This window comes from Leuciscus leuciscus (genome assembly GCF_965113295.1).
Source record: "Leuciscus leuciscus genome assembly, chromosome: 24".
Classification (NCBI taxonomy): domain Eukaryota; kingdom Metazoa; phylum Chordata; class Actinopteri; order Cypriniformes; family Leuciscidae; genus Leuciscus; species Leuciscus leuciscus.
The window spans coordinates 14,948,098-14,967,209 of NC_138723.1; the positions used below are offsets into that span (position 1 = coordinate 14,948,098).

Below are 19,112 nucleotides of genomic sequence, written 5' to 3' on the forward strand. Positions count from 1 at the left end.
TCAAAGGTATGTCAACATATAATCCTCAAAATCATGTGCCTGTATAATGGGGTCCCAGTGATGCAGTGCATATGGAGAAGAGGAGAGGTCCAAGAACTAATCCCTGGGGTACCCCAGTGACCTGATGATGTGTTTTGAATACCTTCCCTCCCCAGGCAACCGTGAACGACCAACCTGTGAGGTAAGATTCAAACCAGTGGAGTTCCAGTAATGCCCAGAGATGAGTGGGTGGACAGAAGGATCTGACGATTAACAGTGTTGAAAGTTCCAGGAGAATCTAGAACTGATGGTTTTGAATGAAAACTAATTATTTGGAATCAGCTCTTGCAATCCGCAGAGCTTTCGTATCCAAAAGCAAGGCAGTCTCGATTGAGTGATCGCTTTTAAATCTTGACTGGTAATCGTCCAGCGGGTGGTTCTGTTAAAAGAAAAGATGATGGTTGAAAACAGCTTGTTCAAGTGCTTTTGCTATGAATGGGAGGAGGGAAACAGGTCTGTAAATTTCTACAAGTGAAGTGTTTAATATAGGAATTTTAAGCAGTGGGGATACCCGAGCATACTTGAATGCAGTGGGGAAAATGCCTGAGTTATGTGTGTTGATGATGTGTGTAAGTGATGGCAGAAGTGTGGGAGAAATGACTTGTAGGAGGGGTGATGGGATGGGGTGTATTGGGCAGGGGATTGGGTGGCTGGAGATGAGAAGCTTATAGAGTTCTTCTTCTGAGAGAGAAGAGAAGGATGAGAGGATATTGTTATCTGTGAGTGTGGTTGGTTTGAGTTCCTGGGTGTGTGATGCTGAGAACTGACTGCTGATGGTTGTAGTTTTGAATGTGAAGTAGTAAGCAAAGTCATCAGCTGTTAAAGAGATGGTAAGTAGAGGTTGCAAAGGGGGGCAGAGGAGGGAATCGAATGTTTTGAAAAATGTGCGTGTGTCAAAAGAACTGTTGATCTTGTGAAAATATAATTTTTTTGCAGTGTGAACCTGAAAGCAAAGATTGATACTTACTGAGGTCAGCTGAATCTTTTGATTTGTGCCATTTTCTTTCAGCTGCCTTGAGCTTGGTCCAGTGCTCACAGAGAACATCGGATAAACATGGGATTTGAAGGAGTAGCACATGCTGGCCTGGAGGAGAGAGGACAGATTTAGTCTAGACAGGATGTTAGAATGGAAAATAAAGTGTTTTTGGTCTTATTAACATCTAGTGATGAGAATTTGGTGGGGGAGGGAAGAGAGGATGACACGACAGAGGAAAGGTGTGAGGGAGAAATGGAGCATAGGTCTGAATTAGACTAGCAGGGGGTTGGTTATACGAAAAAAGGAAGTGTAAATTAAAAGTGATAAGGAAGTGATCAGAAATGTGTAGAGGTTTAAACAAAATGTTTTCTGTGACAGTTGCGTGTATAGATGAGGTCAAGCTGGTTGCCTCATTTATGAGTACCTGGTGGTGAGCCATTGAAGATCGAAAGAGGCTAGAGAGGGGACATCTGCAGCATAAGGCTTCTCCGTGTGGATGTGGAAGTCTCCGAAGACTATGGGCTGCCATCCTCAGGGAATGAGGACAGCAGCACATCCAGCTCTTCTAGAAAGTTGCCCAGCTGACCTGGAGGGCAAAAAAAATTTCTGGGAGTTTTGAATGTATTTACTGAAAGCATTAATTAAAGATGCAGAGGATGAGCTTTTTCCCCTTCAGTAATCTCAGAGACAGATTGTGATTGAAGATGAGCAGGCCTACAACTTTCTCTACGGATTTATTAGTTTGCTTCCAGGATTAAAGTCGGTACATTGTAAGCTGGAGTACAGCTGGGCAGTATACAAGAGTTATGACATAAGGGTGTGTTGGATTGGGATATCCTGATTTATTACGAAATGCTCTTCCAAAGACATACATAGTCAAAATTGGAATACTGGAATTTAGTCCTGAAGGGTCCTAATGTGCAATTTCTCATAGAATTCCAGCAAGAGGGTTGTGTGTGTGTGTGTATATATATATATATATATATATACTGTATATATATATGAATTTGTCTAATAAAATAATATTTTAATATATGTATTTAATATATACATTTAGAAATACGTTTGTATACTTTAAGAACATATATGGTGAGAGATATGCTTATGTTTATATTTTATTTTATTTCTTCATAAAGACAGTGAGAGGAGACAGAAAGGTGAGAGGAGAAAGACAGTGGGAGATTCACAATATCCTATTACTATTTATGCGATTACTATTTATACACACACACACACACGCACACGCACACGCGCACGCGCACACACACAAATACTGTATAGAGACTAAAAAAGACAATGTAAGAAAATAGTTTTACTCAAGAGGAAGAAAGTCATACATTTTTGGAAAGACATGAAGACAAATTATGACCGACTTTTCTTTTTTGGGGGTGAATTAAGGACTTATTTAAAGTGATGCGTTATTGTAATTGAGGTTTCTTATTAACTCCACTATAATTGATTGGTGTGTGATGTGAATGACTAATGTGACTGTCAGAGAGTACAGCTTTACGCCATCCGGTCCGCTGCATCGTTTGACTGGAGGATCACACAGAACACAAAGACGATCATTACCGAGGGATGCTGGTCAAGAGCAGCTGAATTCTGCAGTTTTCCGCCTGAATAACGAAGTGGAATGAAACACTAGCTCACTGCAGAGACAACGACAAACGTATCCTCGCTAAGTCAGTTTCGTCGTCCTATAGCCTACACTCTGAATGCTGTACTGTTGCGGTGGAAGGGAGAAGGAGGAGAAGGAGCACACGGGCGCGGAAGAGGCGTTGATGAGCAGCGGGGAAGCGGACACAGTCACCGCTGGAAACCGGGAAGAAACTCCGGATGCAGGGATGTTTGACACAGCGGATATGCCCGAGCTCCTGCCGCCCTTGGAGCAACTTCAACCCAGTCCCATTGACTCGGTGTGTCAGATGAAACATTTGCGGGATGAGTTCAACAGGGACTGCTTGAGCCCCGAATCCCCCCAGCTTAGGTTAGGCCAGAGGGCCCCCAAACTCGGACAGATTGGACGGTCAAAGAGAGGTGAGTATGTTTTTGTTCCATTTATTTAGATATGGGTACTTTATGATTTATCACCCCATCTTTAGGACGGTCACTGCACGAAATGAGTGCCTTTTCCTTTTGTAAAGGTGATTTTTATATATTGAGATTTATTTTAGGAAGATCTAGGAAGTGTTAAAAGTGGTCAATTGCATTGAGACTGTCAAGCTAAATAATTTTTTTCGTTGGGATAATGATGATAGACCTACATAAAAAATAAAAGATTAAAAAAAGGTTCATAACAAGGTTGACAGTTTTATTGCTTATTTAGCCTTGTGCTCAAGGTCATGATATTACAATGTGTTTATTGAAAATAAAAATGTAATGCTGATATTTCTACAAACATCCAGTTGTTAATAATCAGCTATTTACTACAAAATCAAGGTAACAGTTATTGCACTCGTGCTAAAGGTCATGCCACTGACTACAAGATGTTTATAAGGAAGATAATGTTAATATTTCTATAAATAAAATTTTCAAAAGTAATTTAGGCCTATTTCAAATTCAAAGAGATGACAATTCCAAATTGCCACTCCCTGACAAATTATCTAAATATATAATAACATGATTTTTTTTTTCAATCATTGTTAAAAAATCATTGTTTACACTGGTTCATGAGAGACACAAAAGGCAATTTTTATGAAATTATATATTTTATGGAATATTTATATATATTAACTGATTATACACTGTACACACTGTAACTGCGAATTTTCGCCTCTGTTTAAAGTAGGATGTGAATTTTATTTCATAGTGGTTATAGAGGACGAAGACCTGGATGACGTCATCAACAATAACAATAACAACAACAACAACAATGGACCACTACCTGTCCCTCTCAGCAATGAGCCATCCTGAGCCTCCCCATATTCTTAATATTTTGGACCAGCTATTCGTGAAATGCTTCCTTCTGCCACAGGACAGTCGGGGTGCTTTCAGCAGGAGAAAAGACAGACACCTCTCCCAGTATCAGATTCACACGAGATCCGCATGCGTTTCAGCTGTAGTTTAGTCGCATGGCAGCAGCTGTAAGCATACAACAGGCCAACACAGGTTATTTGTTGCGTAGTAGCTTCTTAGATCAGAGCTCTGTGTGTGACACTCATGCCTCCCAGAGGGAGAAATGTGTGTATGTAGACTGATCAACATATTTCAGACCAAAGGTAAAGACCAGCCACTGTAGACCACTCTGTCCAGATTTGTGCTGTTAAAAAGATGTTGTCCTTCACTTTATTTATTCAAACAGTTGGCGAGAAGAATAGCACAGTGTTCTTGTATTTGTACTCAGTTTGTCTCTTAAAACCAGGAAATGTTGGAAATATATGCTGCTTCCTTGAGTTGTGGTTTTCAACCTTTTATTTATTCAACCTTATTCAAAGCACCCACATGTACACTACAAGATATTTCAAAGCTTGTTTTTCTTATTAACATAAACTATCTACAGGTTATAATAATATGCTTAATTTCCAGAGGTTTCAGAACTAAACTTATTTAAGTTAGATTACTTTTAACTTTTTTTAAATTCTTTAAATTCTTTTTTTCTTATTTTGTACATAATCTTAAGTCATTTTGTCCGCCCCGGTTGAGAATCACTTTCCTAAAGGTTTTTGCATCTCTAGCTGCTTTACATGCTTTTATGCCTTATGAAACATTGCATGTTTCATCAGTTATCACTTTAAAAAGCTATGCACTTGCCTGATTAGTACCATGATAAATTATTTTTATGCATTTTTTATCAACTATGTAATAAGTTGATTCGATCAGTTGGCTGAATGATTCTGTGGCACGTATGAAGAATTTATATTGTTTTATGTGTTGCTTGCATTGTATTTCAGCACTGGACAAAGGGACATGCAAAAAATAATAAATGTGTTAATCAGTTTGACATAATAAACGACAAGTGTATAAAGCTGAGCTCTTTTTTTGTGAGTCAGTGTCACGCTGTTCCATTTTTGGCCACTAGATGGCAACAAACCCTAAGAAATAAACAGCTCTGCGTTTGTCATTTGTTAGCTTTTCCTACTTCTGCTCTTTAAAAAAAAACATTTATTGGCATTAGACTTCGACGTATACTTGCAAACTGTCTCAAAATCTACAAGTTTAATGTCTAGAAAACTGAACTAGAAGTTGGGTTACGTTTTTAAGAAATTTCAAACCTTTTCTGGATGCAAGAGGTTCCATATCGTTTTAAGTTGGCGCCACTTATCACCCAAACCACGTCTGCTATCAAACTGACTTTTTGATATTTTGTGGTAAATCTTGACAGCATTTATATTTTTTAATGTTTCATCAAAGACTATATATATATATATATATGGATTCATCCTATAACGATTCAAATTCAAAAGTGGTAGGCTATGTAGTTTCCTCGGGTTAACGCGATTTGTGTTAAGCGTCTACCAGTGGCTATAATTTTGTTATCTTGTTACTGACTCGTTTATAACTTAAACCTAATGCTGTAAACCATTACTATATAGGACAACTTATGTGTATGAAGAATAAGACTACCAACCTTTTATTTAGACTTTCTTTAGGGGGCTTAAGTCTGAATTTGCAGGACCCGTCGTGTTTTTTTCGCGTTTGACCGACGAGGAGATTGTTAGGAACTTATTATCTCTGAGTGGCAATATGAACACAACACCCAAACAAGGAGGAAAAGTACCTTACATTTTGTCCCACATATTTCTAGCTGATGAAATGCAAATTCCCTTTGTAAACAAGTTTTTTTTTTTTTTTTTTATCATGTTACTTCCTTTATTATAACCAATGATAGGATATTCGTGAAATACAAATGGCTCGATCCAGTAGGCTAATTGTTACCCACAGAACAATGTAATGACCGACTTCACTGATTCCACCGGGTGACCCATTTTCCATTCACTCATATTCTCCCATTACAGGATAATTTACATTAAGACACGTCTGCAGAGATATAGCCAGAACATGCAAATAATGCCGAAACAGAAACCAGAGGACCACGTGACTCACCAAGACTCGACTGAGGTATTTGCAAATATAGGTTAACTGCCACATATACTAGACACATACAATATCATTAGACACAAAGAACATGACAATGGACAGGTCTTGTTTAAAAAATTTATTTACATAAAATTTGTAACAAACTTAAAACAGTCAAAAACTTTTTTAAAAGTTAAATATTTGCATAAGTTGGTCACAAATATACACGTGACCTAAATTTACCTTAACTCCTAAACAGACTTGAGGGCAACCCATCTCAAGTGGTCCAAGCACAAAGACCAAAGGAAAGAAATGTGGACAGATAGAAAAACACGTAATTCATGTGACCTCTAGTCTAGTTTGTAACCAGCTGTGATAAAACTGAACTTTATCTACAGCCGTTTTCTCCTGACCAGTAAGCGGTGTGAATAAATACAAGAAAGGAGTATCAAAACATTTTGTAACATTGGCTTTATAAATGTGCACATGCAACAAGGAGGACACTGAGGAGCTAAAGCACAAAAGGTTAAGTTTCACTTTGCATATATAAGAGCCATTTCTTTGATTAAAAAAAATAAAATAAAAAAGCATTGATCATGTTGCTCAGTAAAAGAAACCGACCAATCTGCAAAACTGCAAAATTTGAAGCTTAGTGCCTTGCCTTCTTTATCTTTACCATCATCTAAACAGTCATGCTTATGTTTTTCACCTACAATTTCATGCAAGCACCATCAGTGTAACACTACTTTACATAAACAAGTTATCTTATACTTGATCAGTTATTTTCTACTTCCTTTCAAAAAAAAAAAAAACCTCCCTCAGAGGATGTTGATTTGTATAAAATGAAGTATCATTTGTAAAGCGATAGTCCGATAACACAGGGACAAGCAAAGTGAACTAGAAATTTGCATGTTTATGCCTTAGTTCTTTAAAAAAAAAAAATATATATATATATATTATATACACATTAAATGCAAGTTGTTCTCATGCCCCTCAGTGTCTGGCACAATTCTTTAGATGACGTACACAGCAAGCAAGGCGGATGATGAGGTCAGGACAAGGCTTTACAGCAGTGATGCAGTGTAACTGAGCAGTACGAGTGATGATTTTTCCCTGAGCATGTCACCCTCTTTCATGTTCACTAAACATGGCAGTCTTATGAATCGAGGAACACACTGGGGAAGAACCCCCCCTTTCCAAACACACATCAGCAACAGGATTCGTAAATAGAAAAAAAAAAGGCTTGGTGCTTATCAAAAGAAAGGAAAACAGAAGTGACCTTTTTTCTGAGGTGGGCTGCTGTATCGAGCACGAGTAAAAGTTGCCAGAGATCACTGATCTGAGCGGTTTGTTCAATTCTAAGTCAACCACAATAAAAGAAATCGTAACAATCATAACAGATCTCAGATCAGCGGACTAGGGAAACTTCTACTCGCGCTCCATGATCGTTATGGACTTCTTCAGCTTGGGAAAAACTGATGTGGCTCAAACGTACTCCTTGCTGCTGCTGGGGGGTCTGGAGGACTTGGGGTACTTGGGAGAGGGTTTACCCTTTGGGCAGGAGGCAGCCAACATGCCTCCACCCATTATGTCCAGGAACGCACCTGCCCAAGCGATGAAAATGGCTGCACCAAACTCATACCTACAGAAATAGAGTATTATATTATGAGCTGTGACTTCCCTTCTCAGTACTGATGAAAGAGAAACTATAAAACAAGGGGAAGCAATTGGAAAAATGCCTATACTTTTCTTGTGGTTGGCAGCCACAGTTAAACTTACTTTGTATTGACAGGTGTGAAGGGGTTGTAGAAGTCCCGGACGATTTGACTTGTAAACCAACCACAGGCAACAATGCTACAGAGGGCTGAGGAATGGAAGAGAAGCGATAAATTAGTTACTTATGAAAAAAAATAAAAAATTCCAAACAATACAGTATTTGTTTTTGACACAGTGTCTGCCCACTGACTGGGAGTGAACATTTTCTGCATGTCATCTGTCAAAGTCATATTCAGAGCAATGCGAAACCAAAACTGTGAAGATAGATATTTCAAACCTGGAAAGAGTTCCTTTAACCTTGACATTTAAAAAATGCATTTCGATTACTTATATTTAACTGCATATTTCAGGAATTCATTTTTTTGGGCTACATGTACTTTTCTAGTTTCACAGAAACTCTTTTCGTCACTGCTGTAGTTTAATTACATAACATGAATATATTTATATTAGAGTGAACGTACCTGCAACAATGAGGATTATCCCGCCTGTCATGGCAATACGGGACTTTTTGACCCGGTCATCACCACCACAGTTAGTGCACTTCATGCCCATGCTGGCCACACCCAGTCCCGCTACTGTGAATAGGATCGCTACAATCATCAGGGCACGAGTTGCCTGGAGAGCACCTGAAAGAGGGGGAGGGTAGAGGAAGAAAGAGATTCATATTTTGGTCTCGACATGTACATTCATGACAGTGACATTACCCACACCATTAAAAAAAAAAAGCTTATTTTAAACACATTTACTTAATTGTTTATCATAGTTGAAGTCAGTTCAGCACACAAAAAGTTGGCCAATAGTGAATCAAAAAGATTATGAACAGACTAAAGGGTTTTGAAATGGCCCGATTGTTTTTTTTTCCCCTCTCTGACTGACGAGAAAAGCCCTTCCCCCTCTACACCTGCAGTTAGGTGCAACAAAGACCGGTTCCAACCGGAAGCCTCCTTTGAGAGAAGATTGTACACATATGTGGGCAGCGATTTGCGCTTTAGATACAGAGAAGGAACAGGTTTAACCAGTCATGGGAACTTGGGTTTCACTGCAACAATCCATCTAGTTTTGCTTTATGGGCATGGCTTTCAAAAGCATAATATCCTTTTAGTATCAAGCCAAATTATTAAGAAAATCTCAAGTTATTAGGAAGAACTGTTTATTAGGAGTTGTCACCTGAAGTAAAATGCATATTAAAATCTTACAAGATGTACAAAATGGCTGCTGGCCATTACGTCACCTTGCCGGGGTTTTCCTCACTTTGCTTGTGCCCTATTAAATCTCATGGTTCATCCCTAATAGCAATACTACAGTAAGATATCATTAAATATGTGTTGTACTTAAGCGTGCATAACATAAAATGAAACAAACTCACTGATAAGAGTTTTATTTAAGCTACATCAAAATACTGATTTGGTAATTGGCTAAATGAAGTGCCTTTAAACATACTGTATAGCTATAAACATAAATGGCAGAAGCGAGCCAAATGACTCCTTTAAATCGGTCTCAGATGTGGGGAGTAAAGAGGGGATGAAATAAGGTAAACATCACAGACCCCTCTGTTTCTAAAAAGACTCTGAGTTTAAATAGCTTCATTGTCTGTTTAGGTGTTTGACAAAGGAGACCTCATTTGGTTGTTTTAATAAGCTGTTGGCAAAATATGTGAGCCATTTAAAGACAATGCCTGACTCCCCCACCCGACACAGGAGCACTGTTTCCGCGAGTGGAGGAAGGGTGGGAGTCACGCCCGTGTAATCATTACTTTGAGTAAATGCGTAACCCAACCGTATCACCCAAAACTAAACTAGCACTGTCCCAGTCGGAATGTTCACCTATTGTTACATGTATAGTTCACCCAAAATATATATTGTTTTATCATTTATCCTCAAGTTGTTCCAAAAGAGTTTCTTTCTTCTGTTGAACACAAAAGAAGATATTTTGAAGAATGTTGGACAGTTGAAGGCACCCATTGACTCCCATAGTATTTTTTTTTCCTACTATGGAAGTAAATGGCTACTGCAACTGTCTGGTTACCAACATTCTTCAAAATATCTTCCGTGTTCAATGGAAGAAAGAAATTCATTCAGTTTTGGAACAATTTGAGGGTAAGTAAAAATGACAAAACCCCATTTTTTGGGGTGAACTATACCTTTAAACCCATATTTTGTTTATTGACCAACTGAATACAATGCATAATCTCCTGTTTTGACTACTTTGGCTTCAAAACTTTCACTGTTCCAAAATTCCTGAAGGACAGCTGCCCTTTTTACCGACTTTGAGCTTCCTTTGACCCAAAACGAATGGATGCATAAAACTCCTTGTATAACAAAAGATAAAATCAAAACAAATATCATTATCTAACACCAAGCTCTGCAAGAATGTGAGAGATACTCATCAAACAGATTTGTATGGCATCAAACGCCACTAGCCAAAATGGAATTTTCGAGGGAAGGTATGGCATAACAGGTGCGTGTCCTTGCTGTGGTAACGCGAGACGAGTTGCTATAGGGCGTGGCAACGACAAACAATTTGGGTGCTTTATCTTTCATGAACGGATAAAGACAAACATCACAACAATTTTAAATATGACTTGCTCCTTATATTTGACAGATAAAAAAAATGAAAAAATAAATTACCAAAAGTTTTGTATGTTATCGACAATGTTTAAAAGTTTTGTTTTTATTATTTGCTCTGCTAACATAGCTGTATGACACGAAACAAATAAATTAGCCTATATCAGTAAGCTGGCACTCTTCGATGCCAGAACACTCGTATCATTAATTATCATCACAGCGTGAAGAAAACATCATTATGCTAGTACGCGCATGCGCCCTCTCAGGTACAGCATTTCACCAAGCAAATGCTAAGTTTAAAACCATAACTAGAAGGCTATTCTAAAAATAGACATCCAGTGGTGTTGTTGACGTCAATAATATAGCTTTTGAAAAAACTTACAGGTGGTTTGCACTTACCATCGAGTTGTAGGATGGAGTCGTACACCTTGCACTGGATTTGTCCGGTGCTCTGAGATGCGCACGACATCCAAAGGCCTTGATACATCGCAATCGCTGTGATTATATTATCTCCAACGTAGGCAGACATCTTCCATTGAGGCAAGATTGTGCCAACGATGAGCCCAATCAATCCCAGAACAGATAGGGCAAATCCCAGGAGCTGCATTCCTTTATTCGCCATCTTCTCACAATGAATTAAAAAAGATTAACTAGTCTGAAACTATCTCTTTGATATCTGGAAGCAACAGTTCAGGTGGGTTTCTGTAGTCCTCCGACTTTGAATGGGTTAAATTCACAAAAATGTACTCGAAATGTTTTTTCAAAATCCGCGTAGAACCGTTTTGGATGCCCTGACTCAGACACCTGTTGAGTGAAGCCGTACCTGCTTGAATATGAAAGGAGCTGCTGATTTGAGCTTTAAGAGTCCCGTCCTCTTTATGGGCGGAGACATTCTGAGTTTCGTCTAGGTTCAAGATTCAGTTTTTTTGCCCATGTTAAATTTGTAGAGGACGGGGGTTTCGTGAATCGTGACGACACCGTATCGAAGTATGACAAATCACAGCTTGTCATACATTCATCGTTTGTTGATATGTGACCCTGGACCACAAAACCAGTCTTATGGGTAATTTTTTTTAATTGAGATTTATACATAATCTGAAAGCTGAATACATAATCTTTCCATTGATGTATGGTTTGTTATGATAGGACAATATTTGGCCGGGATACAACTATTTGAAAATCTGGAATCTGAGGGTACAGAAAAATCGAAATATTGAGAAAATCGCATTTAAAGTTGTCCATTTCTATTGGCGATTGTGCTGCATCCATTCACAAAAATAAATGTTTTATATATTTAAGGTGGGAAATTTACTAAATATCTTCATGGAACATGATCTTTACTTAATATCCTAATGATTTTTGCCATAAAAGAAAACTCTATAATTTTGACCCATACAATGTTTTGTTGGCTTTTGCCACAAATATACCCGTGCAACATAAGACTGGTTTTGTGATCCAGGGTCACATATAGAATGTTTATATCAGATCGTCTCTGACCTGAATGTCAAAATGCCTCGTTCAAATGGATATAAGACTTTGTTTAAACCCTTCTCCAAATAAAATGGCCTACAGTTTATTTATAGGCATATATATATAATTTTAGTAGGGTATAGGCTACTAGTCAAGTGTTTGGAAACATTACGTTTTAATGTTTTTGAAAGTGGTCTCTTAATCTCACCAAGGCTGCATTTATTTGATCAAACATACAGTAAAAACAGTAAAACTGTGAAATATTATTACAATTTAAATTAACTGGTTTCTGTTGTAATATCTTTTAAAATGTAATTTATTCCTGTGATGGCATTGCTCCAATCTTCAATGTCACATGATCCTTCAGATGTCATTCTAAGAAAATGTATTAGCCTATTATTATCAGTGGGAAATCATGATACACTCTCAGAAAAAAAGGTACAAAAGCTGTCACTGTGGCGGTACCTTTTCAAAAGGTACACTTTTGTACCTAAAGAGTACATATTAGTCCCTCAAAGGTAATATGTACTCTTTAGGTACAAAAGTGTACCTTTTGAAAAGGTACCGCCACAGTGACAGCTTTTGTACCTTTTTTTCTGAGAGTGTACACTGCCACTCAAAAGTTTGGGGCAAGTATGCTTTTTTAAAACTTTTTTTTTAAAGAAAGTAATATTTTTATTTAGCAAAGGCACATTCAATATTTTTTTTTTTTTTTTAAAACACAGACATTTATAAAATTAATAAATATTACAAAAAAGTTGTTCTTTTGAACTTTCTATTCATCAAATAATCCTAAAAAAATAACAGTTTCCACAAGAATATTAAGCAGCCCAACTGTGTTTAACATTAATAAGAAGAAATGTTTCTTGAGCACCAAATCAGCATATTAGAATGATTTCTGAAGGATAGTTGAAGACTGGAGTAATGATGCTGAATATTCAGCTTTGACATCACAGGAATAAATTACATTTTAAATATACATTTTATATATTTATACATATACTAAATAGATTGGGGTCGGGTCGGTTTTTGTATGTTTTTAAAATAAATTATAAGATTTATTGGATATTTTGAACGGTAGCTTTGTTGACATTTTTCTGTTTGGGGTTCAGTGTTCAATCAAATTGTTACTGAGTCATACTTCTAAAGGATGACATTGTTACAACCGAAGTGCCAAACACAGTGAAATGTCATGACAGTCTTAGACCAGCTAATTGATGGAGGAATTATTTTTAGACTTCAATTGACATAAGCGAGTGTAGCCACATAAAGGAAACTCATAGACTGCATGTCACAACGTTTATAGGAAATGCACATAAATACCATGTTTGTAAATTAGCATATTGACACAGACACAATATTGTTTGGGTGCATATAGCTGTACCTTGCACTGGGGATTTAAACTTATTTAAACTTAAACTTGTTTTTGTTTTTTTACTTTAGCAAATATATGTTTGTACTAAGCCAAAGCAAATAAAAAAATTAAAAAAATCTACAGAAATTAACTTATACCTACTAACAGAGTAATGTTACTGTATAAACATGAAGAGAAACATTTTTCATATTTCAATTGATTTTAAGCAGATTAAAAAAGAAATAATGTAAAAAAAAAAAAAAAAAATTATATACATTTGTTTTGGCATGAAATTGTATGTGGGCGTTCTGGTCCCTGTACTCAGGCCTGCCCAAAACACGTTTCAACTTTTCAAACTGTTGTTTCATAAACAGATTCTTTTCAGTATTGTTCTGACATGTATTATAAAAAGCCAAACTGTTTAGGTTCTTACTAACTACTCTGTATAGTTCCTTAGAAATGTACTCTTCAAATAGTTTTCAGCTGAGTTATTGCGCTTAAGGATATTTTTCCATTGCTGTTTATTTTGCCACATTATCACAAACATACACGGAAAGAGAAAAGGTGTGTCTTTACTTTAGACATCATACGAATTATGATGTCACAGGTTTCAGTCTGTAAGATAGATATGATTCACACGCAAAGTGTGCATGTGTCACTTCCTAGTTTATGTGAAACTTCACTTAAGTGTTATTTGCCTCTGCTCTCATGGGGGGAAGGGTTTAACGTATCGGTACTGGTCAAACAGGTTCTGCCGTGAACCACACAACATCAACCCTGGGCATTTCCTGAAGATACATACATATAAAGATCTCTGCTTTGTATTTTCCTCCACACACGCAATCCAATACACACATCCACGTATCACAATTCTCTCATACTATCTTATGCTCTGGTGAGACATTTCACACACCCTACCAGTAACCGTCTCAGAGAGCATGAGAAACTCGGAAGTTTATTTCTGACATTGTGTGCAAATGCAAACCTATAAATATCATCCTCATGGCAGTATAAGAATCATCTTTTTTTTCTCTGCTCTTTTTCCTGAGCAGAGATTTGAATGTCACCTATATGTTTTTGGGTGGTGGGGGAAAGGTGTAAGGGGGGTTTTATTAGACCCACCCCTATAATTGTTTAGAGTTCCAAGTCAAGTAATTCAAACTGTCAACTGATCACTATGATTCATAGCTGGGAGTAAATGGGACAGAGAAGCTCGTAATTCTGATAACTACTGTTTTGTTCTCATGGTAATGTTATCATGTATTGCTTTATATAGTTTAATTAGCTCTGGGGTGTTTGTATACATATATATCTTGTAGCATGTGGTATCATTATCACTTTGATCTTACCCACAGTTCCTATGGAGACGAGTTTCATGGAAACTCTTTCTCTCTGTCTGCTCATATACGCAGTTTCTACTTTCTACCGCCCCCTGTTGGAAATATCCCGCTAGTGTTCAGTTCAGCCACTAGGGGCAGTCGTGGCCTTTCATTGTAGCTTCAGTCCAGAGTTCTGACATTTGTTTTGTTCTTCCCTTTATCGGTGTAATGGATGCTTAACATCACCAAAATGTCTCAGAAGACACTTCCTGTTTCTCTCTTTGTTCTTCCTTATTGGTGATAACAACAATGTCCATTTACATCCTAATGAGAACATGAAGGTGAGAAGAGAATGAGGGAATAAAGGACAGAAGGGAATGTGTGGGAATGAGATAAAAGTTAAATCAATGGTTATCAATCAAATGTTACCTGGGCCTCAGAGTCACAGGGAAGGATAATGGAGGACATTGGGATAAATACTAAGTGTGTGTTTTTGTAAGAAGCTACATATAATCCATATATCTGAGACAAATAGTGAAATCTACATGCACTATTTCATTTCAAATTATGACCACAACCATTTAAATTACATTTAGTTTGTCTCTCTTTTGCTTTATTGACAGCAGCACTTGAGCTGGATATTAATTTCAAAATGATCCTATTATTTCTCATTCAGATTATTTTAATATGACATATTCATAACCCAGTAGTTTTTTAACCCAGTAGTTTTTTAACCCAGTAGATCTAAATCTCAGTTTTACCATAAAGTAGGTCTTTTTTTTCAGAAAGGTGATTGTGACCCTGGATAATAATAATATCCATTTTGGAGAAATTGCAATAAATACAACAAACTATAATAAAAATAAGCAATTGATGGGAAAGCATTTCTACAGTGTGAACACTAATCAGACAATCTGAGCAAATTCAGTTTTATTATGTGTATTTATATCTGAGGTAATATACTATTTTTGGTAACACTTTATAATAAAGTTGCATTTGTTAACATTAGTTAATGTATTAACAAACGTAAACTAACCATAAGCAAATACATTTGTTACAGTATTTGTTAATCTTTGTTTACGTTAGTTAATAAAAAATATACAGCTGTTCATTGTTTGTTCATGTTTCTTTACAGTGCATTAACTAATGTTAACAAATAACACTGGTAAATAATGTGTTAGTAAATGTTGAAATTAACATTAACAACGATTAATAAATGCTGTAGAAGTGCAGTTCATTATTAGTTCATGTTAACAAATGTAGTTAACTAATGTTAACTAATGAAACCTTATTGTAAAGTGTTGCCATATTTTTCATTGAGGATGTTTGAAGCATGTCATGAAGTTGTAATTTTTGTGGTCATGTCATGTTAATATAACAAAATTAAATATCAACCTTATGTTAACTATTAAAGGAACATAAGGATTAAAGTGACAAGTTGGCTCACATCCTTTCAGAATCAAGGTTGCTGACTCAGGCTTCATTTGCATTGTGCATGCAGCGTCTCCTTCATCCACTAGAGAGCAGTATAAAACAAGTCTTAAATTGCTGCAGTCTCATACTCCGAAGACCTTGACGATCAGTTTAAGTGGTACAATCAGGAGAGAGTCAGGAGATGTGCTCAGGAGGCCTCAGGGCAGAGCTAAAGGCCTCAGGGAAGAGTTCAAATAGTGTGTACGATGTCAGGTTTGGATGCACGCAGCATACAGAGTGAGAAGCTTTGAGAAGATGCCATGTTGGATCAAAATCATTCAAGGGATCATAGAGGCTTGTAAGGGAACACAAGTATGAAGTGTGTCTGTGTGCGTGTATTTGCTTTCTAGTGTGTATATGTGCATGTAAGACTTGTTTCTGCATGCATTATTCTTGCAGCGTAGGCTATATATATATATATATGTGTGTGTGTGTGTGTAGGGTGAGATCAGGAAGGGAAGCCCCGGTCTAAACGCTCTGCCCAGATGGCAAATGTAATGAGGAGCAGCATGCAGAGGTGCGTTCTCTGACCCTGCCACCCTCGCTATCCTCTTCCCTTCCCCGGGGAGACGGCCATGAATAATGCATGGTTCAATTATTACTTCTAACATGTTGCTGTATTTCCTCCAGAGCACTGTGAACACAGGCGAGATTGCAGCGGGATGCCCTGCAATCTGCTTTTATGTGGTCAGTTGAAAGACTTACCATTAGAATTTACCCATTGAAAAAAATAAATAAAAAAACTCTACTGAGCATTTATCACCCTTGACAGATTTGTGCATTACTGTTGTGGTTTACCTTTATCGAGGGTTGCAGAGGTTTGCCGCAGGTGAGGGTCTGATACAACCATGACTCATTGCCTCTCTGATGCTTTCAAATTCAGCCTGGGGACTCAGAAACAAGTTCTGGCACGCTTGTGTTATCGGGTGTGTAAAAAAACGTATTTGTGACGTGATTTAGTGTATTTTTTTCTGCTGCCAGTATCTTATGGAAGCCCAAGATGGCATCAATAATTGATGTATTTCAGCCTTCTTTTTGTGTTTTCTTGTAAACGAAGTTTTATCGTATTCTCGTTCTGTTTTTCTTGGTCTGGACCCAGACAAGCAACATAGAGTCAGCTCAGATCCGGCCCACATCTGGGAAGAGGGCCGACACTATGTTGCTGTCTGGGTCCAGACCAAGAAAAACAGAACGAGAATACGATAAAACTTTGTTTACAAGAAAACAAAATTGTAAACAATTCCCCTTTCTGGGGAGGTAGCAATTTCTAAGTACAATATTTATATCCTTCATTTACGATCGTTTTTACGTTGATCAGTGACTTACTCAAGTTGAAATAGCTCTATTATGTGTGTTAGTGATGAGTGGCCTTCTCATGCACTAACAATTTCAAACATTTTGCGTAGTTATGAGTGCAGAAAAAACAAGCACAATTTCTAGCGGATTCTACGGAGCCCCGCACGTACATGACATGCAAGAAAAAAACTTAATTGTGAGCACAATTTACTATTTTGTTCCTTTGATTTGCTAAATCGTGTGCACTATTTACTAATTCGTTCCCTCGATTTATAAAAAAATTATGCGCACGATTTCGAGGAAAATGGAATCAGCGGCGAATTAGACTTCTGGGTTCTGACGTCATGCCTGCACCACTTTGTTCTGTATGTGTAATATTCAGGGTAAGGACTACTGTCAAATAAAAATAAAGAAAATAAGAACAAATAATCCAACTACAAGCAACAGTAGAAATAAATACAATAGAGCAAAGAAACAAAGTTTTTCAGGTTATTTAGGTCTAACAGTAGTTTTCAGGTAGATCAATTGAATAAAGTAATCAAATGTAAAATAGCATTGCATATAATTGTCACGGTATAAATTAAATAAAGATGAATCATTACTAAAGTTACAAAAGCTATTCAGTCAAGAGCAGTAAGTGATTTCCTTGTCTTTTGTTGTTTGATTAACATTAAAAACAGACAGCAGGAATATTAGGCTGCTGTCATTTTAAGACTAATGCCCGGAACCAAAATACTGATTCTGATCCACATGCGTTGTCTTTCTCGACTGTTTACGTTCACTTAAGACATAACCGACTATGTTTACTAGGATACTTACCAAGACAGGCCGGTTGGCATAATTTTTGTGTGAATTTGTCAATTCAAGCACAAATCAATATTTGCGCGCTGTCTGAGAAGCAGCTGCCCGTGTGCACGCTATGGATGAGTGTACACACAAATCTGCACTTCACACTCTATCAACGGCGCAATGATTGGTCATATTAGAGCATACAACACTCCTATTGAACAAAGTTTACAAAGTGACTGTTTTGTCCTTCGTTTTTTGATTATCACTGTTGTAACGTATTGGTAGTGTGAAGGGTGTTAAGTTACATTTAAGCTATTTTAAGGCATGAAGAAATTATTTTCACACATTTAAGTCATTTTGGTGATCAAAGATGATTAACAAAATGTGCAAACTTACTGATGAATGATGTTTAAGAAAACAACAGTTTTGAACATTTGATGAGATTGGGACCACAAGAAAACAAGACAAAAAAACTTCAATTGTGTTTTCTAAAACTTTCAACAGTTTTTTGCGTCTCCCTTCATCCTGCAGAGAAATGATCACTGTGCAAACCATCTTTTATGATGTATGCCATACATTTAAAGTCTTCACTCTTTGATTGTTTAACCCAAATGCTGTCATTATCTCAGATAAGCAATCTGCCTTCGAAATATTTCTGAATATTCACGCAGCAGTCCTGATCTAGAATTAGTTTCTTGGATTACTTTTAGTTAAACAGCAGAGGGATCTGAATTACGTTTCGCCCTCCCACGCTGAAATTCAGACCCTGTTCTGCATGTAATTTCCTCATATTAATCCATCAACTGCCAGCTAATCCTCAAATGAAGAAGCTTGTTTTAAGAGTTTGTTGGGTCTGTAAAGGCGTTCAAGACAATTATCTCGGCTTGCTTGAAGGGTCTGGAAGATGATCTACGATTGTATAACGAGTCTGCATGCAAGAGCGAGAGTGGGCTGTGGTTTATATATCACCCTGCGGTATTAATTCTGTTCCTCATCTGATTAGCGAGACTTCCTGTAATGCAGCGACATAATGCAGATGT

The 19,112-nt window shown here is 37.2% G+C and overlaps 2 protein-coding genes across 2 annotated transcripts; one reads left to right on the top strand and one right to left on the bottom strand.

Moving 5' to 3' along the window:
• The first annotated feature begins 2,304 nt into the window (after positions 1–2,304).
• Positions 2,305–6,990, top strand: LOC309489429 (uncharacterized protein). The gene is made up of 2 exons (XM_082158213.1): positions 2,305–3,052; positions 3,825–6,990. Exons 1-2 carry the CDS (start codon positions 2,731–2,733, stop codon positions 3,926–3,928), a joined length of 426 nt encoding a protein of 141 aa, XP_082014339.1. The 5' UTR covers positions 2,305–2,730; the 3' UTR covers positions 3,929–6,990.
• Positions 6,156–11,212, bottom strand: cldn7b (claudin 7b). Its single transcript, XM_082158212.1, has 4 exons — positions 10,771–11,212; positions 8,269–8,433; positions 7,811–7,895; positions 6,156–7,673 (listed from the first exon to the last, which is right to left on the bottom strand). The coding sequence occupies exons 1-4, from the start codon at positions 10,991–10,993 to the stop codon at positions 7,517–7,519; spliced, it is 630 nt and encodes a 209-aa protein (XP_082014338.1). The 5' UTR covers positions 10,994–11,212; the 3' UTR covers positions 6,156–7,516.
• Between the last annotated feature and the right edge of the window lie 7,900 nt (positions 11,213–19,112).